Source organism: Podarcis liolepis (assembly GCF_965112155.1).
Source record: "Podarcis liolepis genome assembly, chromosome: 5".
Classification (NCBI taxonomy): Eukaryota; Metazoa; Chordata; class Lepidosauria; order Squamata; family Lacertidae; genus Podarcis; species Podarcis liolepis.
In genome coordinates this window covers 55,531,016-55,558,684 of record NC_139556.1, presented here as the reverse complement: position 1 = coordinate 55,558,684, position 27,669 = coordinate 55,531,016, and the positions used below count along the sequence as shown (strand labels likewise).

Below are 27,669 nucleotides of genomic sequence, written 5' to 3'. Positions count from 1 at the left end.
GACTAATAGAATCCTGTGAAAATTCATAGATGTGGTCTTTGTAAATGCTTCCATGGTACCCATTCCCCACTCACGTGCCAAGCAAAGTCACTCAGAGAGAGTTCCCTGCTGGTGGTAGCCTGTGGAAAGGGAGGATGCAAAACTGGGATGGCACAAGAGCCACTGGATTCTGAGCAAGCCATGCTGGCATCATGTGGCAGCAGTGGACTTGATCCAGGGATCTTCATTACACAAGCCTGGGAGCTGCCACAGCAAAGAGCTTTTTCCCTGCCTCCCTTCTTCTGCCATGGTTGGCATAAGCAACAGGGCTATGGATGGGGTGGGAACCTCTTCACTCCATTAAGTCCCACACTGCTAGCCAGGAGTTTGGATTGCATCCTAAGCATTGATAAGAGGTAAGAGATAAGCAGCAGGGACTACAGAAATTACTACAAAAGAATTGTTAAATTTATAACCCATTATATTAATATTTGATAGTAAAAGAATAACTTTCCTTTTACACTTTTTTCATTTACAAACTTAAACAGAAAAATAAAAATGAAAGAGAGAAATCTAGGAGAATGCCAATTTATATTGATTAGGGGTGACAGGAAACAGATAAGCAGAGTGATGCAAGTATTTTCTATTAGACATCCATTGGGTATATCAGTTACCCAAGAAACTAACCCATAGCAAAAACACTCACACTACCCTTCATATATTGCAATATTTGTCATTTTCAAAATGAAGATTATCTCCATGTATGAAAAATGAAATGAAGTTTCTTGCGCGTGCTATAACATGTGTGGCTATGGTTATTCCTTGGAGCAGTGGTGGACTTTGGGGTTTCACATTTCAGCAGTGCTTGGTTTGACACCAAAATCCAGTGCCCCCCCCCAACCTCTCACCTTCCATTCTACATCATAGTTGTGGTGCCCCCTGTGGTGCGACTGAACCAGTCACCCTAAATCTGCCTCTGCTTGCAGATTGGAGTCGTCAACTTCTGGGGGCCAGTGGGCACATTTGGAGTTTTGCGAGTGTTATGAGCACCTATCATAAAATAGTTTCTGTGGCATAATGCAAAATGGCTGCATTTGGGTGTGTGAGTGCGGAACGGCGGAACACAAAATGATATGGGCTACCCTGGCTCAGTCAACAGAAAAAAAGCACCTACATCAGCCACCATCACACTCAGATGTTCTTTGCACCACTGTGGGAGTCCAATCCTGGCAATCAAATGTGGGCATGTTTGGGAGAGGGGTGGGTGAGTTCAGTTTTGGGGAGAGTCCAAGCCACTGTAAACAGAAGCTGCACGGGAAGAGCTTGTGAATTGTGAAATTTTGAGGTGATATTTTGTAGGTGCTAAGGGACCTATAGGTTGCGCATACTGCAAGCTTTTTGGGGTGGTTTACATGTTGCTGCATATACGTGCAAAAGAACTGCAGCTTGCGTGGGTCCTTCAGGGGCCACAATACCCTTGGTTGCTTTTAAAAAGGCGGTGCTTACGGCATAAGCAATGTTACATGCTTTGCAAGAACCTACAACAAAATGTTGCAGGGTGGAGAGGGAACTATCTCTCCATCCTCTTTTTCTATGAGGGTCCATTCCTCTCTTCACCCACAAATTCTCTGCTCCCCGCCCTCAACAACCAGCCATCATTTCGAACCGGGCTGTTGCCTCTTTCGTTATCCCCTCCCCGATTTTTCTTTCTGAACTTCTGCAGCCACCAGGAGGATTCCCAAGAATGCTGACACTTCCCTCTTGTCCGGGAGGGGGATTTGGCACTCGGAGAACGACCCCCGCCCCGCCTTCACTACAATGACGAGCGCCCTCTAGCGCTCCCTCTGCGCTCCAGTTTGGCGCTCTCCTCCCGCTCCCATTGGCTGTCCTCGCCTTGGCGCCCAACACAAGTTCATGTCGGGCTGAACCAATTCCTACGAGGTGGGGGGAGGAAACGCTTTATTAGCTGGCGGGCCTTTTTCACCGAATCCTGAATGCGACGCGAAAACCGCAGGTAGAACAGCGCTTTCAAGACGTGGGAAGGGACGGGCGCCTTCCGCTGCCTCTTCGTGCTTTCCTTTCCCGGGTGTACTCCCAACCCTCCTATTTCCAGAGACTAAGTGGTGCGTTCCGCGGCGAACGGGATCGGGGAGGCTTCGCCGCCATTTTGTCCGTGGTTTGTGAGCGGGGCGGGCTCAGCGCTGAGGAGAGGCCGCCGCCAGCATGTATATCAAACAGGTAAACGGAGTGATGGGGCCTCTTTTTTGTGATGAGGCGGCTCCGCTGTCGCAGGGGAGGGCGGCTTCATTAAAGTATCTGATGGGGGAGGGCGACGCTGGCAACGATATTTCGGTGGGGGGGGTCTGGTTTGGGGAGGGAGAAGAGGGGCTTCGGCGGCTTTTTGCTCGGGAGGTTTTTTCTCCTCACGGGATGATCCCATAGATGGAGGGAGGGGGGCGGCCGAGGCTGTCATCTCCGAAAAGGCCTTTCTGGCGGATCCCACTTTCGAATGAGGGGCGGGGGGGTCCTCTTTCTCAGACTGGAGGGGGGAGGTGGTTTCGCCTATGGCCTGCGTATTGCAGTGCATGGCGGGGAGAGATGTAAACACTGGGAAGTCCTGGGGCCCATCTGGAGCGGACGTTCAGAATACCATATTGGTAGCGGTGTGTCATTGCAGGGGTAGACTTTCCTCTTCAGAATCCGGAAGGATCGAGTTAAAAGGCAGGATTATGTGAATGCTTTTTTTTTTTTTTTTTAAGTATGTATTCCCTTCTCAGGCCTCTCTGAGTTTGTTAAAGGAAGGCCCCTGCCTTGTGCTTAAAAGCTATGGTCTCACCAACAGTAGTAGGTGAGGGGGGCAAACCTGGATTGCAGCACTTCAGATTGCAGGTGGGCTTGCATGGTTGGACAGTTCCACCTCCGCCATAGAAGAAAGGCCCCATGCACGTAGTTGTGCATCTGTCTCAAGGAGAGTTCGTCTTTGGCGGTGAAGTCAAACCGTTGGAAGGTTGCAGAGCCTGCTGTGGCTGTAGAGACCAATGGGGAGAGACATGTTTTGTTGCAGCTAGGGCAGATGAAGGCATCCGGTTGTAGTGCTGCAGATGCACCATGGCATTTCTTCTCTTGGTGCTGTCATTCCTCCTATGGTCATTGCTGTAGATGCACAACCAGACTGTCTTGTCTCCAGGCACTGCAGTTGTCTGCAAAGGACATCCCACATGGTTGGGTTGATGTTGCCAGCCTTCATGTCATGTTTGCAGACATCTTTGTGTCACAAGAGCCGGTCTGCTAATCTGCTGGTGCTGGAAGCCAGCTACCCATAGAGCACATCCTTGGGGATTCTGCCATCTTCCATTCTGTGGACATGACCAAGCCAACATAGATGTTGCTGAGGCAAAATTTAAATGTGCTGGGAATGTGGGCTTGGGAGAGCACATCTTTGAAGCTGTCCTGCCATGTGATGCCCAAAATCCTCCTAATGCAGCACATGTGGAAGGCATTGAGGCATTGCTCCTGACAGTTGTACATAGGACAGCTCTCTGCCTGCCTGCCTGCCTGCCTGCCTGCCTGCCTATTGTGAAAAGCTGCATCTCCCAAGGACACTTTGAGTCTCTGATTTGCATTCTCCTTGGCGCTAAGAGAGATAAAAACATAATAATCTCTAACTGGTTTAAAAATCTAGCCAAAGCTCAACTTTTAACTTTACCTTCAGCCCACTCTTCAGCTTATCAGCTAAACATTGCAACTGAAACTTGAAACTTACACTTAACTAAAGCTGAAAGCTGAACCTGCAATATTGAATTTAAAGATGACCTCCCCACTTTCTCAATCTGCACTATGTGGAACTACTCTTGCGAACTGTGGGGTTTTGTTTTTTGTTTTTGCATTTTATTTACCCTTGACTTATTCTAGCTAGGTGTTCATGGTTTCTTTCAAACCACAAGGTGGGTGCACACAACACAATGCTAGCACATCAAAAAAAGCAGGGGAAGTTTATTCATGTTAAACCATAGAACCATAGTTCAAAACAAAAATAGGGTTTAACATCATGTGCAAGTGTGGCCATTTGGAAGGTAACATGCATCACTGTCAAAAACCAGCACAAAAAGAGAAGCAAGGAACAATTTTTCAGCTTACAACTCTTTGTCTAATTTTCAAAGGACATGGACATTTTATACCCTATTGTGCAGTTTCTTCAGATTTCTTATCAAAACTCTATTTTGAATCTTAAGTGTTCTCTGGATGCTATCCACAGATCTTCTTTCCTATATATGGGTTCCTTTTCTCCCCACTAGCCCTGGATAATTTTCATTTTTTTTAATGAACAGTTTATACAGCAGTGTCTTTTCCCATCATGAAAGTAATTCATACATACCTTTCCTGTGTGGATTTGCTTCTTTGTTTTACACTGTTTGGGGAGGCATGGCCTGTCTACAAAGTTTGTGTTGTATGGGGTTTTCAAGGTTTAGCATGATTTTGTTGGTGTCATATGTCGACTTTCTGATAGATCAAAATATGTCTGTACAGGCTGAAACATTTCCTACACTCCAGACATTTATATTGTTTTTCTCTTGTGTGCAAGCTGCAATGAGCCCTGAGGTGTGTGCTCAGACTGATACATTTACCACACTCGAAGGCACTTGTAAGGTTTTTCTCTAGTATGCACTCTCCGATGACTAGCAAGGAGGGATATGTAAGAAAAATATTTCCCACTTTGTAGGCATATGCACTCTTTTATTCCAGAGTGGGTCGCCAGGTGACTTCCAAGATGAAACCCCTGAGTATGTCATTTTCCACAATCTGGATGTTCATAAAGTTTCTCTCCTCTGTGGACTTTCTTGTGCATTCTTAGGCGTGAGTGCTGAGTGAGGTATTTCACACACTTCAAACATTGATAGGATTTCTTTTTTGTGTGGATTCTCTTAAGTGCTGCAAAATTTGGCTGTCAAGCACACATTCCCCACATTCCAGGCACTGATAAGGCTTCACTCCTGTGTGGCTTCTTTGCAGGCTGAACTCATGTACTTAAATTACTGAGTTGGGTGTGAAATCTTTTTTGAAATTATTGTATTAGCAGAATTGTAAACATTTTATATATGATGCTAGCTGTTTAGTAATTAGTGATATTGTTTCATGTTTACATGTCACACTGGCAAGATCTGGCTTTTTAAAGAGTTTATTGATTTAATATGATTTGGCTAAATGTAAAAAAGCTCCTGCCCACGTTCAAAAGCACATCAAAGTGCAAGTAGATAAATAGGTACTGCTCCGGCGGGAAGGTAAATGGCGTTTCCATGTGCTGCTCTGGTTCATCAGAAGCGGCTTAGTCATGCTGGCCACATGATCCGGAAGCTGTACGCCGGCTCCCTCAGCCAATAAAGCGAGATGAGCGCTGCGACCCCAGAGTCGGCCACGACTGGACCTAATGGTCAGGGGTCCCTTTACCTTTACCTTTTTAAAAAAGCAAAAGCTATTGTTCAATTCTTGGCTTAATCACCTATAGAATTTGGGTTGAAGAGCCAAAAGTGAGCCGGTGCAATGCCATGTAAAGGGTATGATTTGATGCAGCAAAACCAGGTTTTATTTTCTGCATATCTTCGATGAGTTCTTGATTTGGGGCAGCTTTATAGGATTGTAATAATTAGGAACTGTATAAATTAATATTATTAATCATTAATATTAACAAAGTTTTCTCGATGGTATACAAAGTTTGTAAAAAAAACAAAACCTGGAGAGATGATAATAGACAATGTCTATTTTTTTAGGGCATTGGATGTTGTTGCTGTTGCTGTTGTTCCAGCTGCTCATCCATTAATGCTTCCTAGTGACTATATAGTCCTTCCCCAAGTATGCTTCCTGCTAATTCTCAAATAACTTGTAGCTTAGAAAGTACAACAATGAATATTGTACCATTGAAAAATATTACTCTTTTAAAACGTGTAGTTATAAAAGCTGCAGGTGATAGCAAATAATGATGGTATTGTTGGCCGCTTTAAAAACTTGCACTTGTTTATTTCAGGTGATCATCCAGGGGTTCCGAAGCTACCGAGATCAGACTATAGTAGACCCCTTCAGTTCAAAGCATAATGTCATTGGTAAGTTTTTCTAGGACAATGACTATAATATTAAATGTGTATCGTTTAAGTGAGCCTCTTCATGGAGGTGATAGAAATATTATTTGTTCTTCATAGTGAGGCGGTTGCTATTCCTTGAGTGTTTATATAGTTTTTCCCTGAAGGGCTTGAAGGTTTCTGCATTGCCCTGTAAGATTCAAAAGGGGATTCCTTCTAATAAACACACGTTTCTTCACAAACATTGTTGCAAGGAAAATGGAACCTTTTCACAGCATAGCCTAGAAAGAGATAACATTTCTTCTTGCCTCTTTATCTGTCAGTTAGTAGTTCAGAATGTTATTGTATCTTTCAGTTAAAATACCACATAGTTAAGAAAGCAATCCAGAACTGTATCAAATGGTCATTCACCAGTAGTGAACTGAGGAGACCAGATTTAAGTACTAGTTTTCCTATGGATGTTACTGGGAGATCCCATTAGGAGTCATTGTTTCTCACGTTGTTGTGCTAGTAATATGCAGGTGAGTGGGAGAAGACTATGTTAGTATAAACTCTTAGGAAGAAAGTGTGATAGAATCTTAACAAAATAAAAATCCATTTCAAACTTGAATACCATCCATTCATATGGCCAAGTCAGGGAATAGTTCTCTTCTGGGGACTGGAGAGGGAAGATGTCCCTATAATAGCTTATTCTAGTTCAGTTCTTTTCCATTCATCCACAAGCAGGGCTGTAGCCTTCCCACATGATACCCTCTGTCATGGCCAGTGTGATGGGATGATGAGCTGCTTGTGTGTAAAATTGTAGTCCCTCAGAGTTTATTCAAGTCCACAAACCTCTGTCTGTGACGGAGCCCCTCAGACATGGCTGCTCTAGTCACTTGCAGATTCCGACAGTGGTTGCTTTCGGAATCGCTTCCAACATAAAAGCTCCTTAACGGAAACACGTCTTCTGGACTCACGGCGTGACAGTTTCCGGCGAGGAGTGGGTCTCCCTATGGGAGGTCCAGAAACCTCCCCACTGTTCTCGCTGGACGTTTCCCTGAGCCCTCCCTCTTGCTCGCTTTCCCTCAGAGACCCACCTCTCCCCCTGCTGGTTCCTGCTTCAGCTGCTGGGTCTCTCTCAACCTCCGTGAGCCCTTCCACCACCAGTCCCTCCGATGGCAGTTCCCGGACAGCCAGAATCCAAAACTACAGTGGAAGCTCACACAAAAATTATGTTAGTGTGTGACCTAGGAAGGACAGGTTATTTCTTTAAAAAAATTTCTCTTGCCAGGAGAACATTACAAGATATGATTACCAGTACAGTGATTAGCTATTCTCCTGTATAATCTAAAGACACTAGTGGGGAGGTACATGCATTTCAAAGTTAGGGGACTGCTGAAAAGAATTTGGTGACAAGTAGTCAAACTCTTGAAAGTTAGAGAATGTCATCATACAGATTGTTTTTATTGAAAATTGGCTGGTTTTCATAAGCCATAATAACTATTAGGATTCTTTTATATTATTTTCTATCAGAAAAGGTGGCTAACAAAAGAAATATTAAAAACAATACTAAAAATAGACAAATGAATTGGTCTCCTTCTCGCTCTCCCATACAGAGTGACTGGCTGTTGCTGGCGTTCAAATGAGAAGGGGCAATTATACAGGACAAACATATGTTAAAGAGTCTTTCTCACTCTGCTGAGCTGCAGAGTTGATAACACACAATGGAGTCCCATGGGGATGGGTCAGGTGGCAGTTCGGCCAACCTTATAATTTATTGTCATTGATCTTCCATTCTTTACATAACATTTGTCTATCTGTTTTACAGCTAGTCTATAATCCTCAATTTAGAAACATTTAGTTACTGAAAATACACAATTTAACCTGACCCTTATGTGTAACTTACTTTTTCTTTTTAGTGGGCAGAAATGGTTCTGGAAAAAGCAATTTTTTCTATGGTAAGTGAAAGCTTATGTATAATAATCTAAAATGACTTCTCCAACTCTTTCCATATCCCAGTGTGCCTTGCCTGAGAAGTGCATTGCTTGGGGAACGTTAATTGCAAGACAGATGAGTTTCTTTTAATCCCCTTCTCTTGTAACCTCCTTCACTCTGGCAATGGGTTTCATTTGCTGAGTGGGTGGCATGTTTAGTGGTTGATATTCATGGCCAGAAGCTGGCTAATGCCTGGCAGTGGACCTAGTGGAGTGTGTGTTTTGGGGGGAGAGGGTAGATGAAAGCAGGAAATTGTGTCTCTCAAAGCGTTATTATTATTATTATTTAGTTGGTCATTGTGGGGCACGCATCTGGGTTCTGCTTCAGACTGAAGTAATTGGAAAATTCCTGAAGAGATCCTTGCTTTAACATTTGTCCAAGTTTTGCAACACATTGAATGCAACCTATGCTGTTATTTATAAGAGATTAATAAAAACTGTTGATTGATAGTTTTGAATACTTCTGAACAGAATCCTAAAAATTAACACCTTACTTTATTTTCTTCATTATAGCAATTCAGTTTGTTCTCAGTGATGAATTCAGTCATCTTCGTCCTGAGCAAAGGTTGGCTTTGTTGCATGTAAGTGAAGATAACAGTTACATGTGAGCATGCTATTGTTGTAAAATAGTTAGCTGGAATAATAGTGCATGTTACTTGCATTTGTTGAAATGATAAGTAGGTGATGCTATTATTTATACTTTTGGGGTTTAACCTTGATCAGCTGTCTTGGGCACTCTTTGAGGGGAAAGATGGAATAAAAATCCCTCAATAAACAGTAGGCATTCCACTGTTTGGAAAAGGTTTACTTGCTTAGAGATGTAGATGTACACTTAGAACAAGAGGCCTTGAACATGCTCAGACAGATTTTTTTTCTTCCTGAGAATCTGAAGTTAGCTTAGTTTCATACTTAAATTCATTAGTGGTTTCCCAACAACAGGCTTCATTAGAGCAGTCTAATTTAGAAAACAAATGGAAAAAAAGTTGTTACAAAGCTATTAAATCACTGAAAAATGGGCATGGCATGGGGGAGATTGTAATACAAAGTACACACTTTAAAATGTGGATTAATATGATGATCTTTCTTAGGAAGGCACAGGTCCTCGTGTTATTTCTGCTTTTGTGGAAATCATCTTTGACAACTCAGACAACAGGTTACCTGTAAGTTAAAAATCACGTACATCAGCTTGTTTTCTTTAGTTTATATTAAGAGGCATAGTTTGCAATATCTGCCCTTCTGTTTTATTAAGATTGATAAAGAAGAAGTATCTCTTCGCAGAGTCATTGGCGCTAAAAAGGACCAGTATTTCCTAGACAAGAAAATGGTGACGTAAGCGCAGTTCCTTTTTTCTTTTAAACCAAATCTGGATTAAATGTACACCATAACAGGTTTTTTTTGGGGGGGGTGTTTTATTGTTAAACTTGATAATCATTTTAAAAATCATGTATGTAAGTCAACTAGAGATGTTTTATATTTAGTTGACAAATGAATAGGAGGAATCCAGGATGCTCATAGCTGGGTCCTCTTCTGATGCCTGCAAGTTCATTTTGGAACCTAGAAAATCTCAGTCTTCAGTTTTTCTGAAAAAACAGTTTTGATTACTGTTTCAGTCTTCATGTTTGTTTGTGGGGGAGGGGGCTTGAAACATTGTAGGTGGAATTCAGCGGTGTGCTCTTCCAATCTCTGTGTCTCTCCCAAGATGTTGCAGAAAGTTGCACCTTGCCTGCACACCCGCCACTTGCTGTTCTCGGGGTGTTATTCCATGTTGGGGAGAGAGGTTTGGAAGAGACAGTCCAACTCTGGCATTTGCACCAAGCACAGTATAGCTTTGTTAGATTTGTATCTGCCCTCATCCACCTTTAAACAAACACTCCCCGTGGAAGTACACGTTAGAATAAATCACAGGCATTTATTTTTGCAAATAAGTGAATGTGTAACTCACAGAGTTTCCAGCAAACAAGTATTCATCGTCTGGCAGTAAAATAAAGAAGAAAAAAGGTTCCAAATTGCCACTTTGCATTTGGCAAGAGACAAACTGTTTAAAGGAAGAGTTCTTGGTTTGCTTACAAAAAGGATCCTCCAATCTTTGGGTTAGCAAATATGTCCCACAGAGGACCTTACGGTCTTCAAACAAAAACATCTTGGAGGTCCCGGGCCACAGAGAGGTTAGGCTGGCCTCAACCAGAGCCAGGGCTTTTTCGGCTATGGCTCCAATCTGGTGGAACGCTCTGTCACAAGAGACTAGGGCCCTGCGGGACTTGACATCTTTCTGCAGGGCCTGCAAGACAGAGCTGTTCCACCAGGCCTTTGGCCAGGGCACAGCCTGACCCCCTCCTTTGGCAATCCTCACAGAACTTTAGCCCAATGGTTGCCATTAATCTGATTTGAATTTATTTTATAATGAAATGATTTTAGAATGTTGTATCATTTTAATGTTGTTAGCCGCTCTGAGCCTGGCTTCGGCTGGGGAGGGCGGGACATAAATAAATTATTATTATTATTATTATTAAATGCATGTGCTAAAGAGTACATGCCATGTGCTAAGGAGTACATACCAGGGATTCAGTTCTGAGTGATCATGAATTTTGCACTGCTAGTCAGCTTTCCCAGCTTGCCTGGAACAGTTTCTTGAAAATCATCCTAAGGCAGGTGTTTTAAATAATTGGTTTTAACTTTATGCTGGAGTCTTTTGCATTAAAAAAGAATTGTCTTCACCTATGCTGGTCATGTCTGAAAGTTAATGCCTATTGGAAACAGTAAGAGAAAGAATGCGGAAGGTCAGGGCACCAAGTATTTCACACTCCTGTTGGAGGTATTCATTTGTCTAAATAAGAATCCATGCAAACCTAAACAGCACCTAAGTTGGTGCTCCCAACAAGTATATCACCTAAATTGGTGATATACTTATTTGCAGCAGCAAAATTAAACCTAGAATATATTTGGAGGACAAGGCAGAGCTTGTGCCAATGAATTGCAAAAGTTTGGTGCCAAGAATTGGGAAAAGGGGGGTAATGATATTTCAGTAGCAAGTATTCTGTCATCTGTGTTCGACCTGTTAACTTCCCGTATAGAAGGAGGACTGAGCAGCAAGCACTTAAATGAAACAGAAGAAATTTTCATGTCTGAGTCTAATGGAAGCAGGCCAATTGTTATTTTTGTCCTGTATTATTTAGCTCATTCTAAACTGATCCACTGAAAGCTTTACTGTTTGAAAACTTGCTTCCAGGAAAAATGATGTGATGAACCTTCTTGAAAGTGCTGGATTTTCTCGCAGCAACCCCTACTATATTGTCAAGCAAGGAAAGGTATGATGATTACTATCCTTTGAACAAAGAACAATAGTAACTTTAATGCGAAGAATAAGTAGTTCTCAAATAAGTAGGCATATTATTTTACATTCTATTTTAATTTATGTATATTTCCTTAATCATTTGATGTGTTCATAATAATTTGAAAAATCCCATGATATGTGACTGTAGCTGCTGTCTGGTTAGCGTGCTTCAATTCTTGTGGTATTCTTTCTGACAGTTACGTTTTTATGGTGCTGGAGTGTAGCAGTAGCATTATGATAGTGAGAATTTAAACTGAATATTTGAGCAGTGATAAATTAATTATACCAAATTATTTTTTCCTAAAGAATCTCCTATACAGTCATATTTTCAGTTGAGAAAATTGCATATAACTTTGTATGCTCAGATAGACCTGACAGTATCAGTTTTAGGCATATAGATGGGTTGAGTTTTCACCAAACATTGGTTAACACTAGTTACAAAATGCACAAGTCTTTTCCTGACTCTAGCACAGGGGTAGTCAACCTTTTTATACCTACCGCTCACTAATGCTTGATGGAAGGAGGATTCAGCTTGTGCCATAGAACCCCCTACCGCTCAGCTAGAATCCTGAAACGCCCACTAGCGGGCGGTAGGGACTAGGTTGACAACCCCTGCTCTAGCACATAAATGCTTAGTATTGTGTTGACAGGGACATCTGCTCGTCATTGCTAATGCTGCTGCAGCAGTGTCATTGGAGATTTTGTTGCAAGAATTTTTCGTCTAAAAAAAATTTATGAAAAACTTTATAGTTACTTGTTGCTTTTTCAAACTGTGCCCAAAATGTTACATTCTTCTTACCCTTTTATTTTGTTTGTTTTTTGTTTGTTTGTTTAGATCAACCAGATGGCCACAGCTCCTGACTCTCAGAGATTAAAACTGTTAAGAGAAGTAGCTGGCACTAGGGTATATGATGAACGTAAAGAAGAGAGTATCTCCTTAATGAAAGAAACAGGTAAAAATTATCCTTCAGCAGCATTTCAAAATATTTTCATGTCATGTTACTTTGATATATTTAGTGTATTTTCTGGCTTGCTGAGAATGCACTGAAACAGTGGATAGGAAACTATGAGCTAAGACACAATCTGGAAATTATTGTTATGGTGTAGAATTCTATGATGCATCCATTATGGTCCAACTGCATATCTGCATGTTTCTACCAAGGTTGTGCATATTTAGCCCCATAAAGCAGGGGGAAGGAACCCTGGGCCCAGGGGCCAAATACAGCCTATCAGGCCTCTGAGGAGCCTTTTCAGGCTAACACCCTGTCTCCTCAGGCCACACATCCCACCAGCTCTACTGTATGCCCACCTTGAATGTTTTAGCTTACCAGAAGTGTGTCCTTGAACTCTGATAATGACTCTTGCTTGTCCAGATGGAGGAGAGAGGAGTGTGTTTGTAAAACTAGTGTACTGTAAAATGGTAAAATTCACATTCATTGCTCCGCCCACTTTTCCCTCTTGGCTCTCCCACCACTAGCATATAGCCCCCAGATTGTTGTCCAGAAGGGTTCATGGTCCTTGGCTAGAAAAAGGGTTCCCTGCCATAAATCAATCATGTTGATTCGTTGTTCAAGGTGTATGTGGCTTGGCTAAATCCAGCTACTCTCCCAAAGAGCTTACTGGAGTTATTGGTGATTTTCTTGAGAGAGCAGTGTACTGAATCAGACTGGGAACTGCACATTTATCTCTAGTTGCAGTCTAGCTGTTTGCTACCTGCCTTCATGTTATGAGGAGTCTCTTTCAATTAATCTCTTTATTTTTCCTTTAAATTACCGTAATTTTTGCTCCAAAACACGCACTTTTTTGCTCCTAGAAAGTAAGGGAAAATGCTTGTGCGTGTTACGGAGCGAATGCAGGAATCGGAGCCATGGCTGCCGTCAGTCAAGCAAAGCGGGAGCCATTTACACGCTCTATGAGGCTCTCGCTTTGCTTGCTTTAAAGCGACCTGGAGCCGGGGAGGAGGGAGGGAAGGAGAGCCATGGCAGCAAAGCGGACACGGAGGAGGGACAGACGCTAGCAAAGGTCTGCGCGCTCTCTAAACAGAGCAATGAGGCTGCAGAGGGACAGCAGGAAAGATAAAATTTAAGCAACCAGCAGCAAAATAAAACCAACCTCTAGCTCTGTGCCACGCAGTGAAAACCAGGAAGTTAAAAAAAAGGGTGGGGATGAGGGAGAGGGGAAAACTTCTCAAATCCCCCGCCGCTGGGACGGAGCGGCTTGTTTTCAGGCAGGACAGATTTGAGCATTGTCTGGGTCCTAGTGCCCCTATCTCTTTTTTGTGCTCCATTCTATTGCTGCTGGTGGCTGCTTATCACTCAGGCTGCAAGGAGGAGCGCTTTTACACAGCTAATGGCGAATCCCCTGCAATCCAAGTCCTCCTCACTTGCTCAAATCTATTCTGCCTCAAAACAAGGAGCAGAAGGAAAAGGCTGCAAACTGTTAAATGGAAAAAAACCCAGGCACAGGGCAAATACCTTAAGTATACCTTTAAAGCAACAGTGCTCTTTCCCTCCCTTCTCCCCGCTCAGCTCCCCGAAAAGCTCCTTCTCCACACACCCCACGCTGCTCCTTGTCCCTTGAGTGCTTTTCCTTCCCTCCCCACTTAAAACGTGGTTACAAAGCACGGATCCACATGGATCCTCAGGATTTTTGCACTGGGTCACCCCAAATTCACCATCAGATCACATGTCTGTGGCCACAGCATGAACCACAAAAATCATACATCCACTGTTTCATTTAGAATATTTTTTTCTTGTTTTCCTCCTCTAAAAACTACGTGCGTGTTATGGTTGGGAGCGTGTTATAGAGCGAAAAATACGGTAAATCATTAATGATGCTGTATGTGGTTAACTCTGCTTTATCATTTGGTTATTTTTAACCATAGAAAATATGAATCATTGATTTTGAGATTTAGTATAAATAATGAAATCATAGGCAACTTTTTATCATAACCATTGAGAATACAAGCTAATATGCTTAGTGGATTTCCCCCAGATAGGACATGTTGTTTAAAAGAGCATTTCTGCCATGTAGTTGGTTTTGTTGTTGTGTTTAATGACAGAATCCTGATACTTATTGTCTGCACTAACTTAGTCTTCTAAACTCTTTCTTAAATCATTTCTAAAGAGGGGAAAAGGGAGAAAATAAATGAGCTGTTGAAATATATAGAAGAGCGATTACATACTTTGGAAGAGGAGAAAGAAGAGCTTGCTCAATATCAAAAGTGGGATAAAATGAGAAGAGCACTGGAGTACACCATTTATAATCAGGAACTTAATGAAACCAGGGCTAAACTTGATGAGGTAAGCCATTTTTAAATTATATATTATTTTTTTCGTTACCAGCATTTGTTTTTCAACATATGTTTTAAAAAATATAGTTATGTTGTGCATGTTAACCCACAACTGATGTTTTTTTCAGCTTTCTGCCAAAAGGGAAACTAGTGGAGAAAAATCAAGGCAATTAAGAGATGCACAGCAGGATGCTCGAGATAAAATGGAGGTGAGGTCTTCATTGTTCTGATCAGAACTGTTCTGATCTAAATAACTGTTTTTAAACAAATATTATTATTTATTTGTGTAGCCGAAGCCATTACAAAAAACCAAACTTCATAAATACCTTTAATGTGAAAAACAGAAAGAAAGAAAAAAGACACAGTTTAAATAATTATTAAAACAAGGCATTCTGTCAGATAAGAATTTGCTCCCCTGAAGAATTTAACTTTTCATCCCCACAAACTTTTCTCCTTAAAATTGCCGTTCTAAAGGCAGAACAGGTCATTTTTTCAGAAGTGTAGGAAGACCTGCTCACTCATAAATGTTAATCAAATAGTAGATCTCTCAACTGGGAGATTTAAATCTTTGCCCAAGGCTGCTCTTAAGTCCTCATAGATTGGTCACATGAGTCAGTAGTTGCTTCTGTTTTACAGTTGCCTTAATCTATAGTAACAAGCAACAGAGACTCTGGATGGGGTGTGAAAAAGACAGAATTGCATGTTTTCATCCATATGATGCATTGTTGATAGAGAGTGCATTTGGTGACATGTCACACTATATGTGCATCTCCCTGGCTAGATCTATCATTATGTAATGAGAATTGTTTTAGTTTTAAAATTATGTAACCTGTTGTACTTTTCCAATCTTCTGTTGATGTGTTGTGTTTGTAGGAAATTGAACGGCAGGTCCGAGAACTTAAAACCAAGATTTCAGCTATGAAGGAAGAAAAGGAGCAGCTCAGTGCCGAAAGACAGGAACAGATTAAACAGAGGACCAAACTAGAGCTTAAAACAAAAGACTTGCAAGATGAACTGGCTGGAAATAGCGAACAACGGGTAAGGGCTGGAGGTTGGTTAGTTGTAGGATAACATGCCAGGGTGTATTTTATTTTGTCTTTTGGGATTCTCTCATTAGAATGTAGAAACTGCAGGGCAAATAATTCTTCTGTTTTATAAATGGACAGCTGGGGTAAGATGACAGTTGTTCTCTGTTCTCTGGTTATCTAGACTGCCATAGTGAAAAAAAGAGTACCTGTCTTTCTAATTAAAACACAGCAAGGTCATTCTTTTTCTCTGTTTGGATCAAAACTGGTTTGGGGGTAACACATTAAAGTATAATATTTCATAAGAAACAACAGAGTAGATACGGATTATGGCTAAATTTGTTTATATACCACTTTCCAAGCCAGTGCTGGGTGTGCCATGGATGCAGAGTAAACAGTAGTCTGTACATAGTCTACGGATGGTACATATTGAGAAAGTCTATAAGAGCAGCCAATTTCAGATTTGAACTATATCAAGCTTTTTTGCTGTCCGTATAAATTCCTTACTGAAGTGCTTATTTAATAGCATTCTACAAGAAGAGCTTGTTCACAGATTACTGTTCTTGTTAAAGGCAGCAGTCTATGATAGCTTATTGCTAAGTAGCTCTATTAAAATTGGGGATGCACAGATGCTGCTTTGAAGTTTGGTAAGCTGTAAACTGGACCAAAGCTTTTCTGAACATATAATTTCTAGTGCTTTTATAGCTACTGATTCTTTCACACCCAAAAACATTCTGATAAACCACTTCCCTTACTTATTGTTGACCTTCATATTGTCTGTTTTTCCAGAAAAGACTCTTGAAAGAGAGGCAGAAACTTCTTGAGAAAATTGAAGAAAAACAGAAAGAACTAGCAGAAACAGAACCAAAGTTCAATAGTGTAAAAGAAAAAGAGGAACGAGGAATTGCCAGGTCTGTGTGCTGATTAGCAGTGGTATGAAAGGGAAACATTTAGCATGTGCAATGAGGAATACTTCTGCATATACAAGCTCTTCTTTTGTGAAGGAATTGGAAAGGTTCTAGTATAGATCATGCAATGAACAAGAAAATCATTTGGAATACATTTGGCATGGTTAACTCGGTTAGAGCATGGTGCTGATAATGCAAGTTTGCAGGTTCAATCCCCATAAGGGACAGCTGCATATTTCAGCATTGCAGGGGGTTGACTATATGATTCTCAGGGACCCTTCCAACTCTATGATTCTATGATCTTTGAACTTCCCTGTAAGAGAGAGAAGACACATACTAGTAGAATGGATGGAGCTGTCCTCTGTAAGAGGTAGTGGCGCAGGATTGAGTATAAGAGCTTAGTGTTTTCCTTCTGCCACTTGAAAACAAAATGTTTTCTGTCAACAGATAGAGGCTTGGGATTTTTATGTTTGAAAGTGCTGACCAAACTGAGCCTATCAGTGCAGTCCTAGAGATGTCTGTTCAGAAGTAAATCCCATTGCATTCCCGAGTAAATGTGTTAATAGTTGGAGTTAAATGAGAGAGCTTGATAAAATTTCAAAATAATAATAATAGGTATTTGAGCAAAACACAGTATAAAATAAAGGAAATAGTATATATCTTATCTCACTATCAAAAACATTTCAAAGCTTTCTTTTTATTTCTTTCTTTCTTTCTTTCTTTCTCTCTTTCTCTCTTTCTCTCTTTCTCTCTCTGCATTATGAGACCTGTTGAAATAGAAGATGACTGAGTAGAAAGTGATAAAACAAGTTTAAAAGAGAAGCAATTGTTAAATAACAAAATTGAAAGAAAAGAACACAAGTGTTTCTTGAAATGACCTCTTTCAGTTCCCTGCTACAGTTTAATTCAAATTTGATGTGTCATGTTAAATATGAAGAATATGCTTCTCTGTTAGGTTTATAGCATTATAATTTCATTTTAAAAGGTTTCAGTTATGTTTTTCTCTTCCAACAGACTGGCACAGGCCACCCAGGAAAGAACAGATCTTTATGCAAAGCAAGGTCGAGGAAGTCAGTTTACATCAAAAGAAGAGAGAGATAAATGGATTAAAAAAGAACTGAAATCCTTAGATCAAGCCATCAATGACAAGAAACGGCAGATTGCTGCTATACATAAAGATTTAGAAGACACGGAGGCTAACAAAGAGAAGAATCTGGAGCAGTATAGTGTAAGGATTTGAGTTTGGTGGTACAGAAATATTTGAATCAGGGTAAATTATAAGTACTGTATATAATCAGGGTTTCTGTATGTTGGGTGTGGCTTCATACGCGTGGGTTGCGTTCACCACCATGCTGGCACAGTGAAAATTCCTTGCCCCCTCCCTCCCGTAAATACTCTTGAGATTCAGGGAACCCTTGAGAAACATCTGGAATGTGAGAAGGAGGCATTAGGAGACGCTCTTGTGGTGTTACCCTACAAAGGAGGGTATAATAAAAATGCTGACTCTTCAGCCAAAAGAAGACAAACTCAGCACGTGGATAGAGTTCATATTTGTTGCTGCAGCATAAATCTAGAGGCCCCAGTAGATATCTCCGAAAAGCTGGAACCCCAAACAAGGGGTGCAGAAAACTTTAATAATAATATAGAAAAGAATGCATTTATGGCAGAAGCTTAAGCCATCCCAATTGGCTATCTCTACGCATGCTCAAGACATGCTCCTACGTACTGTGCAATACCATAGTTCTAAGCAAAGAAAATAAATTTACTATTGACTCATACAAATGTTGCATTCTATGCTGCCAGCCTTTCTGCTGTCTGTTACATGAAACCTAATCTGGGTAAGAAGAATGTAGTGCTTCTCTTCTTAGAAGATCTACCAAGGTTAGCTTGCTTTTCTCTGCTTTGGAAGCTGATAAGAGAGACACTGCTTGTTAGCAAAAAGACAAAAATGCAGCTTCTGTTCACAGATGGGGGTTGCAGGGAAAATTAGCAAACTGTCCAAGCTTCAAGGCCAAGACAGCACTGAATTCCTTGCAAAATAAGCAGGCAGGAAAGAGATGGCTTTATTTCCAGTACATTTCCAATACAGGACAGTTGTGGTTGTGGCTGTGATAACGTGTTTAAGCAGACTCAGCACTTAGCAAGCTGAGGTCACTTGTGTACAGTATCAGAGATGTGTTCTATGACAGAGGGTGTGAGCACAGGTGTGATTGCTATTGGTTCTGACATACGCCCTAGGTCACAATATTCCATCTGGGCCCCAGGTCATGACACCTAGGAATCGGTGGGGAGGAGGCATACCATTGGTGACTAATCAAAGGCATCTCCAAAAAAGAGACCTTTGACACGATCTGGTCTCCCTTTTTCTCTTTTATTGAAGAAGAGCAGCATAGTTTAATGCCACCACCATCACAGAGTTGTCTGTGGAGGGGATATGTTGATTGAAAATGTATTGTAACTTTTGAATACATTTTTTTGGGGGGGGGAGTGGTGAGGAGGAGGATGAAGAAGAAATTGCAAGTTTTCCTTGTGTGAGCTACCTTGTGTGAACTCCCTGTTGGATGCAACTCATTATCTTGAAAATTCTATGATTTTGTTTTTAAAAACTGGAGGTGTAATTATGGTATAATTAAGTAAGCTACAAGTTCAACCCTTTATTTTGTCATCCTGTTTTCTGAATATTTTTAGAAGACATGCAGTGTGAGTTTGGAATTCTACTGGCCAATCCTGCCTCATGTAAACTACTAATCCCTTAACCTGGTCTCTTATGTTTCCATGCATAGGACATGTTTGGGGGGCGTGGGGCTTTGCAGAGCAAAGATTGTACAGGTTGGACCTGGGCTTATTAAATGTGCAGGTGTCAAATGGATCTGGAGTATGTGGGGCCAGTACAATATAACGAGCATACTCCATATCACCTCGCTATTCGCATGGGCTTGAGCCGTGAATGAAAACCTTCCAAGCAATTGTCAAATATGACTGTTCCATCTTTGTAGTCAAATGTACCCTATGCTGAAAGTAGCCAAAAATCTAAATTGCTCAGTTGTAACTTTAGTTTCTTATCAATGTTCTCTACAAGCTGTAAATAGGTTCTTTTATTTTATTCTGAACATAATTCTGCTTCTTAAGGGAACAAAATGTATTGGAGTCAATTAAAATCATGAGATGTTGAATTTTAAAATACCTCCTTTTATGCCTTAGAAACTGGATCAGGATCTTAATGAAGTGAAAGCTCGTGTTGAAGAACTGGACAGAAAATACTATGAAGTGAAGAACAAAAAAGATGAACTACAGAGTGAGAGAAAGTTAGTAATTTTTTTAAAGGGTTGACCTATCCTATATTGTGTGAATGTGTACAGTGATGTTATAAATATTGATTACTCAGACATTAATAAATACGGTTTCATTGTTTAACTATTATCGGTATAGGGTACAATCCATTGAGGGCCCTCACACTCAGGATAGGGCTTTTGTTCCAATAGAGATGTTTGATTATAAAAAAGGAGGAAACACTGTTATTACTGATGACTCCTTCAGTACCCGTTCCACCTTCGACAGTGTTCTCTCAACTTTCTGGAGCTGGTTTTAGCAGGTTACTGGGAGTTGCAGAAGGGAAGAGGGACTGAAAAAAATCACTCATCCGCTAATGTTAGTGCACACAACTTAGGAATCAAAATCCCTTCTGTCAGTGGAAGGGGACCAGTTGGATTCATCCATGTAGCAGAAGAGTGCACTGTACCTGGAAGCAAAGATTATAGCAGTGCTTGAATTTCTCTTATCTTATTAGTATAGGCACTGTTATACTCCAACCCATGGAGTTGACTCATAAAATCTGTGTTGAGATAGAAAACGATTATGGAGTGGAATATAGCTTCCTGGGAATCTGAGCTTTCATATTTTCCAGAGATTATAGCCATGATAGTTCTAGAGAAAAGTTTGAGAATGTGTAAGCACTGTTTTACTATCAGAGGGAACCTCATTCATGGATTAGGGCCTGGTTTTTAATTCTGTTTAATTCCAGGTTCCTACATTTGATGGCTGTTCTCCAACTTTCCCTTGCACTTCTTTTAGTACTCCAGCTATTTCAAAAATACTCTATATTTCCCAAAATGTGAAACCTGGAGGCAGGGGGCTTGCATGAAGTACTGTCTATCTAATTTTTTGTTCTCCAATCTTGGTGGCAAGGATTTTTGCTGTGTTAGAAAAAAGGAGTGATACTTTAAGAGATATACAGTGGTGCCTCGCAAGACGAAATTAATTCGTTCCGCAAGTCTCTTCGTCTTGCGAGTTTTTCATCTTGCGATGCACGGTTTCCCATAGGAATGCATTGAAAATCAATTAATGCGTTCCTAGGGAAACCGCCTTCAGACCAGGTCCGGGGACAGTCTGTCCCCGGACCTCTTCTGAAGGCGGGGGGGGGGGACAAGGGCTTTTCTTCCCACCCCCAGCATTTTAAAAAACCCCGGGACAGCGGAGGACTTCTCCGCTGTCCGGGTGATCTTAAAATGCTGGCGGGCGGCATTTTAAAATCGCCCCGGACAGCGGAGGACAGTGTTCCCGCCCCCCCGCCCCGCTTCGGAACAGCGTCCCCCGGGACAGGGGGAGATTTTAAAATGCTGGGGGTCGGCAGCTTCGCTCCCGCCCGCCAGCATTTTAAGATCGCCCGGGGCAGGCGGGGGGGGGGGAGGCAGGCGGGGGGGGGCAAAGACTTTTGCCCCCCGCCGGCCTTCAGAAGAGGTCCTCTTCTGAAGGCCGGCTGTGGGCGAAAGTCTTTGCTCCCGACCGCCAGCATTTCCCTATGGGCTTTCGTCTTGCGATGCAAGCCCATAGGGAAATTCGTCTTGCGAAGCGCCTCCAAAACAGAAAACCCTTTCGTCTTGCGGGTTTTCCGTCTTGCGAGGCATTCGTCTTGCGGGGTACCACTGTATGACATATTGCCTCTTCTTGTTAGGGATAATAAATCATTTTGAGGAGCTATACACTGTAGAAGAGCGTTAACAAAAGAGTTAATAGCATTAAAAAATGCTTGTGGAAAGCTTTAGATTAGGACAAGGTTATTAGAGACCTTGCAATACCACTGCCCTGATCTGGTATTTTATTCTGTTTTTCCTTGAAGATACGTTTTGTAACATGGAAGTGTACTATTTTTTCAGTTACTTGTGGAGAGAAGAGAATGCAGAACAGCAAGCTCTTGCTGCAAAACGGGAGGACTTGGAAAAGAAACAGCAGCTTCTTAGAGCAGCAACAGGAAAGGTGAGAGTCATAGCATGCTGTCATAATTACGATATATTTTCAGAAACTAATATAGTTCTTTTTCCTTCTGAAGAATTTTGTGGGGAATGGTCAGGCCAAAAGTAAAAATCAAAACTGTCTAAAGACTAATTCATTTGTATTACCAAGTCACAAATACAAACCAAACTGTGGTTTTTAAAATTAGCTTCTGTGGTCACCAATCACTTGCTTAAGTGCATACAGTTGCCCTATACTTAAACTTCAGTAGTTGCGTATATTAAGTTGTCTGAATAAATAATGGATTCAGTGCTGCGTGCATTATAATGATCATTGCATTGCATTGCATAACATGTCCTGTTGGTATAAAACTGATGATAACTAAAAGTGGAGGAAATCCTTAGAGAGAGAAATAGTGATGGGGTTTACACTATTTCCACAAAGTATAAGAAGCTCAAGTAATTCTGCTTCATTATGACAGGCTATTCTAAATGGCATTGACAGCATAAACAAAGTCTTGGAGCATTTCCGTCGCAAAGGCATTAACCAACATGTTCAGAATGGCTATCATGGAATAGTAATGAATAACTTCGAGTGTGAGCCTGCTTTCTACACCTGTGTTGAAGTTACTGCAGGAAACAGGTATAGTTCTGATTACTAGGCTTTTTTCCTGTGGAAATGTTCAATGTGAACATATTAACTTTAAACCATTGTCTGCTAACACTTAAATTGGTGAATTGGGCTTTTTTTCTAATAAATATTAGTGCATAAAACGTTTTGGTTCCATAGGATTTTTTTCTTGCTAGTGCTTGATGGCATGTAGGAGGGGAGACAATGCAGTTTTAATTTAAGATAAAACATTCATTCATTCATTCAACTTTGTTCTCTCTCTTTTCATGTTAGGCTTTTTTATCATATTGTAGACTCTGATGAAGTTAGTACCAAGATATTAATGGAGTTCAATAAAATGAATCTACCTGGAGAAGTAACTTTTCTGCCTCTGAACAAGCTGGATGTTAGAGATACTGCATACCCTGAAACCAATGTGAGTCTGCCGTCATCGTCGTCTTTAAATAGCAAATTGTCCTGTTAGGCCTAGATACTTGTAATCATTTCAGTGCTATTTTGGCCACAAATAAAATGATTGCAAAGGTGGATGCAACCTGTGTTTCATTTGTCCCTGCATGTTGCCGTTCTAAATCTGTCCTTTAGGCAGGTTATTTTCCTTTAATTTAAGGGAATCCTTGTGTGATTTACTTACATTCTAGATTATTATATTCTACATTTCAATTATTTGTATTTTTGGCACCAGGTTGGCTTTTTTATCGTATACATTTTGTACCTGAAAATAAATGCAGTACACTTGTACTTCTTTTTAACTGTTTAATATTCTTGCTTTCAGGATGCTATTCCTATGATCAGTAAACTAAGATACAATCCAAGATTTGATAAAGCCTTCAAGCATGTTTTTGGAAAGACTCTTATTTGTCGTAGTATGGAAGTGTCTACCCAGCTGGCCAGAGCTTTTACTATGGATTGTATTACTCTGGAAGGTATGACTTAGGTTCAGTTTTATTTGCAAAGGAAAGGGATTTCACAGTTTACTTGGCTCTTTGTCAGCTATTCAACAAAGCATATATAATTCATTGTGTTCTGATAAGCTGAATTTGTTGTGTACTAGTTCTCTCCCAAACCCTGTTCTGGCTATATATTGAAAAGGCCAGTTCATACAAATGTAATTGCTTGATTTTTAGAATAACTTAGGTAGAGCTGTAAATGTTTTTCATTAAGTGTTAATAATAATTTTAAAGCGGCAGAAGGGGAATTTCCAGCCCACAGGCCTAACTAGTTCTTCTAGGCCTTTCAACTTGGCCGGCAGGGCCATTTCAACCAAGTCACACTCACCTGCCCTACATCAGATTAGCTTCTATTCTTAACAAATATGTTTCCCGCCCTCAGGTGATCAAGTCAGCCACCGAGGGGCTTTGACTGGGGGTTATTATGACACAAGAAAGTCTCGACTTGAACTGCAGAAAGATGTAAGAAAGGTGGAAGAAGAACTAGGAGAACTTGAAGCAAAGCTCAATGAAAACCTGCGAAGAAACATTGAAAATATCCTTCATAATGCTTGTTCATATGTGGAGGATGTTGCTGGTGGGATTGCTTATTTGCCTGTTTCTCAGTAAAATAACTGCATTGTGTGTAAGGGAATGGATGACTGAGGTACAAATAGTGTGTGAATGCTGTTGGTAGTTTTGTATGTGTCTCAGTGTACATGCATTTGTCTTCTGCATGAAGGCGAGTAAGAGATGACATAATAGAAGTTAATAAAAGTAACCCTGGCATAGAGAAAGTAGATAGAGAAAAGTGGGGGGGGGGGGTTCTGTCTCATGACACTAGAACTCATGAATAACCAATGAAGCAGTGTTGGAAGATTCAAGATGGATAAAAGAAACTACTACTTCATGCAACACATGGTTAAACTGTGGAACTCACTCCCACAGGAGGCAGTGATGGCCATGAACGTGGGTGGCTTTAAGCGCAGTGGCCAAATTCATGAAGGAAAGGGCTGTCAGTGGTTCCTGGCCATGATGGTTATGCTCTTCCTCCACAGTTGGAGGCAGCCATGCTTCTGAATACCAGTTGCTGGAAACCACAGAAGGGGAGAGTGCTCTTGTGGTAGAATCCTGCTTGCTGGTTTCAGACAGGCAACCGTTCAGCCACTGTAAGAACAGGTTGCTGGAGTAGATGAGCCATTGGCCTGATCCAGCAGGCTCTTCTTACGTTCTTATGCTTTGGTCACTGTTTGGGAAACTCAGAAGAGTTGGTTGCTTTTAAGAAAAAGTAGTGTAGGTATATTCTGTTGCCAAGAAGCAGTCAAGATTTGCTCGGCCTAGAACAGAAAAGGGAGCCTTAACAGTATATTTGCAGAGAGTAGCTCTTCACCAGTAGCGTTGTAGAAACTGAACAAATATGCCAGGAGCTTTGCTCAAAAAGTGCATTTGAGATTGTTTGCGGTCACGTCTGGTAGGTGATTAGCTTGTAAGTACAATTTTATACCCAGCCATATTGTAACTTGCATTGCATTTGTTTATAGAAGGTTGTGGCATGTAGTATTTCTGTCCATGTTAATATGCTATGATTTGTAAACAGCCTTTATTGCTGTAAAAGGATTCATTTTTTAAGACCAATAACATACTGATTTTATATCATTCATAATGTTCACGATGATCAGAATTTTTCCTTAGCACACTGCACGGATTAATAATGAAATTGATCAGCTAATGAATCAGATGCAGCAGATTGAAACCCAACAAAGAAAATTCAAAGCTTCCAGAGACAGCATCTTATCGGAAATGAAAATGTTGAAAGAGAAGAGACAGCAGTCAGAGAAAACATTTATGCCTAAGGTATGGGATCATAGATTTGTAGAGTTGGAAGGGACCATGAGGGTCATCTAGCCCAACTCTCTGCAATACAGGAATATTTTGCTCGAACTCACAGCCCTGAGATTAAGAGTCTGTTGCTCTACTGATTTGAGCTATCAACAGATATTTGAGAACATGTGCAACTCCAACTATAATCCTAACACTTGACTCGCAGTGGCTGGTTTAATGAAATAGAGCAACCACCGGTGCATCCACAGCCCAGTCACTTGTGCTAGTCATGGCGGCAGCAGGGAAAAATCGCCCCTTTGCTAGTTCAGTTCCCTGGCTGAATCAGGCTAATTGCCGTCATATGACAGCAGTAGGGCCTGCTCAGGATCCAGCAGATCCTGTGCTTACCAGTGGGCATTCCCCCGATGGTGGAACTTCCCCAGCAGCAGAGTCTAGTAAAGGGCCACCTCTGCTCCATCCAAACCCCCTCCAGCATGACAGTTCAAGGGCTTTGATTGCTCTTCCTGCACAGCAGATTATACTTTCATTATCTGGATTGTTCAGTGTGCTATCCAGTAGATTAACTGGTTTAAAAAAAGGAATCAAGCAAGTGAAAGAATAGTAATGCTTATGATTATTTCTCAGTCCAGTTTCATATTCCCTGAGAGTCCCTAAGGCTGCAGAGTAGGATTTTACTTCTGAGTAGGTACATATATGAATGAGATCACTGTTGTTGCTTATTGCGTTTAAGCCTTTTTTATATGGCATTTGCTGCTAGGTCACATAATTAGATAAACTGGAAGGCTTATTTCATGATACTCACATTTAATTTTTTTCTTCAGCAACGCAGCTTACAAAGTTTGGAGGCAAGTTTACATGCTATGGAATCAACCCGGGAGTCTTTAAAAGCAGAACTGGGGACAGACCTGTTGTCGCAGCTCAGTTTAGAGGACCAGAAACGAGTTGATGCACTTAATGATGAGATCCGACAGCTACAGCAAGTAAGGACACTTAAAATGAAAAATAAAATTGCTGTGATTAAGAATGTTGGGAAATTATGTACAAAAGCCTGTTCAGAACTATTTCCTTCCCCACTTTCTACCTTTGCTACCTTTTCATTTTGTAGTAAAAATAGTGTGATACCAATGTTCGTCATGCATAGAGCTGACCCACTGAAATCAATGGATGCCTATAGATTTCATTGGGCTTGCTAGAATGTACTTATAAAACATGTATGTAAATAGTGGAAAGCATAAAGCATTTAATGAAATACCAGTAAACAGTTTTAGCTGATAACTTTAGTTTTGTAAACCAATTTGAGGTTTTAGTAACATAAAGCGATGTATAAATATTGTGAAATAAAATTATTTTTTTAAACAATCAGCCAACAATATTTAGTTGTTTTTGTATATCCATATGTATTTCTTGGTTTATAGGAAAACAGACAGCTTTTGAATGAAAGGATCAAGCTTGAGGGGATCATCACACGAGTCGAGACTTATCTGAATGAGAATTTGAGAAAGCGCTTAGATCAAGTTGAACAGGTAAGATATTTTATTTTGATCCACTCCATTCTTAACATTTTTTTAAAAAAACCATTTTAAAATCATCACAGTGACTCGGTATTTACTGGTGTGTCTCTAAGTTAGTGGATGTTCACATAATATTTATTTATTGAACTGCCAACATTCAACAAATTTTGGAGAATCCTATGATGACACAAATATAAATTCTCTTTATGCAATTTTTGGTGTGAAGCTGCAGTCTATATATTTCTAATCAATTATAAAAATGAGCTATTCAATAATACTATATTGTAAACCATGAAAAGTAACCTCTTCTATGTAGTATAGTCTATAGTTTCCTTATTTGCATCGGCTGAACTTGCATGCTGTTAACATTTTGCATTTTTAGGAGCTGAATGAGCTGAGAGAGACAGAAGGTGGCACTGTTCTTACAGCAACAACATCAGAGCTTGAGGCTATCAACAAACGAGTGAAAGATACGCTGGCACGCTCAGAAGGTTGGTAATCAAGAGAAGGTGACATATCTAGTATATTTTATTAAAATATTCTAAAATACAGTTAACTTAAAGTATTCCAAGAACAATTAACAAAGATTATAACACTGAAATGAAATCATGTTCAAAGAGTATACAGTACAAATAGTACAAAGGAGGATAAAGAATAACTAGAACTGGTAGCACAATCCTTTACACATTAGCTGTGCTTCCCATTAAGCCCTCCAGAAGGATACAAACTATAAAAGCTTATTGGACTCCCTTGTGCAATGGATTCCATTGCTTCTTTCTGAAGCTGCTGCTAGAAGTTGTAGTGGATGCTGTGCTTGACATAATCTTAACATACCTTCATTTCTTTATACTGGCACATCTGGATTTTGTTGTCTTGTTCTTCATCACCTTTGGGAGTTTATTAACAACATTCCAGAGTACATTCCCACCCTACCCTGGTTATATTTTAA

At 40.7% G+C, this 27,669-nt stretch overlaps 1 protein-coding gene across 1 annotated transcript in view; it reads left to right on the top strand.

Moving 5' to 3' along the window:
- Nucleotides 1–1,833: 1,833 nt before the first annotated feature.
- Nucleotides 1,834–27,669, top strand: part of SMC3 (structural maintenance of chromosomes 3) — a 32,426-nt gene continuing 6,590 nt past the window's right edge. The window contains exons 1-23 of the mRNA XM_083504763.1: nt 1,834–2,217; nt 5,999–6,074; nt 7,952–7,990; nt 8,540–8,607; nt 9,115–9,186; nt 9,276–9,355; nt 11,253–11,331; nt 12,193–12,310; nt 14,484–14,659; nt 14,778–14,858; nt 15,523–15,687; nt 16,464–16,585; nt 17,597–17,810; nt 19,784–19,887; nt 21,736–21,835; nt 22,293–22,453; nt 22,715–22,856; nt 23,214–23,364; nt 23,771–23,923; nt 25,070–25,221; nt 26,031–26,189; nt 26,625–26,732; nt 27,103–27,211. Of these exons, the coding sequence (XP_083360889.1) occupies nt 2,203–2,217; nt 5,999–6,074; nt 7,952–7,990; nt 8,540–8,607; nt 9,115–9,186; nt 9,276–9,355; nt 11,253–11,331; nt 12,193–12,310; nt 14,484–14,659; nt 14,778–14,858; nt 15,523–15,687; nt 16,464–16,585; nt 17,597–17,810; nt 19,784–19,887; nt 21,736–21,835; nt 22,293–22,453; nt 22,715–22,856; nt 23,214–23,364; nt 23,771–23,923; nt 25,070–25,221; nt 26,031–26,189; nt 26,625–26,732; nt 27,103–27,211 (2,644 nt within the window). The 5' untranslated portion in view covers nt 1,834–2,202. The remainder of the gene's footprint in view (nt 2,218–5,998; nt 6,075–7,951; nt 7,991–8,539; nt 8,608–9,114; nt 9,187–9,275; nt 9,356–11,252; nt 11,332–12,192; nt 12,311–14,483; nt 14,660–14,777; nt 14,859–15,522; nt 15,688–16,463; nt 16,586–17,596; nt 17,811–19,783; nt 19,888–21,735; nt 21,836–22,292; nt 22,454–22,714; nt 22,857–23,213; nt 23,365–23,770; nt 23,924–25,069; nt 25,222–26,030; nt 26,190–26,624; nt 26,733–27,102; nt 27,212–27,669) is intronic.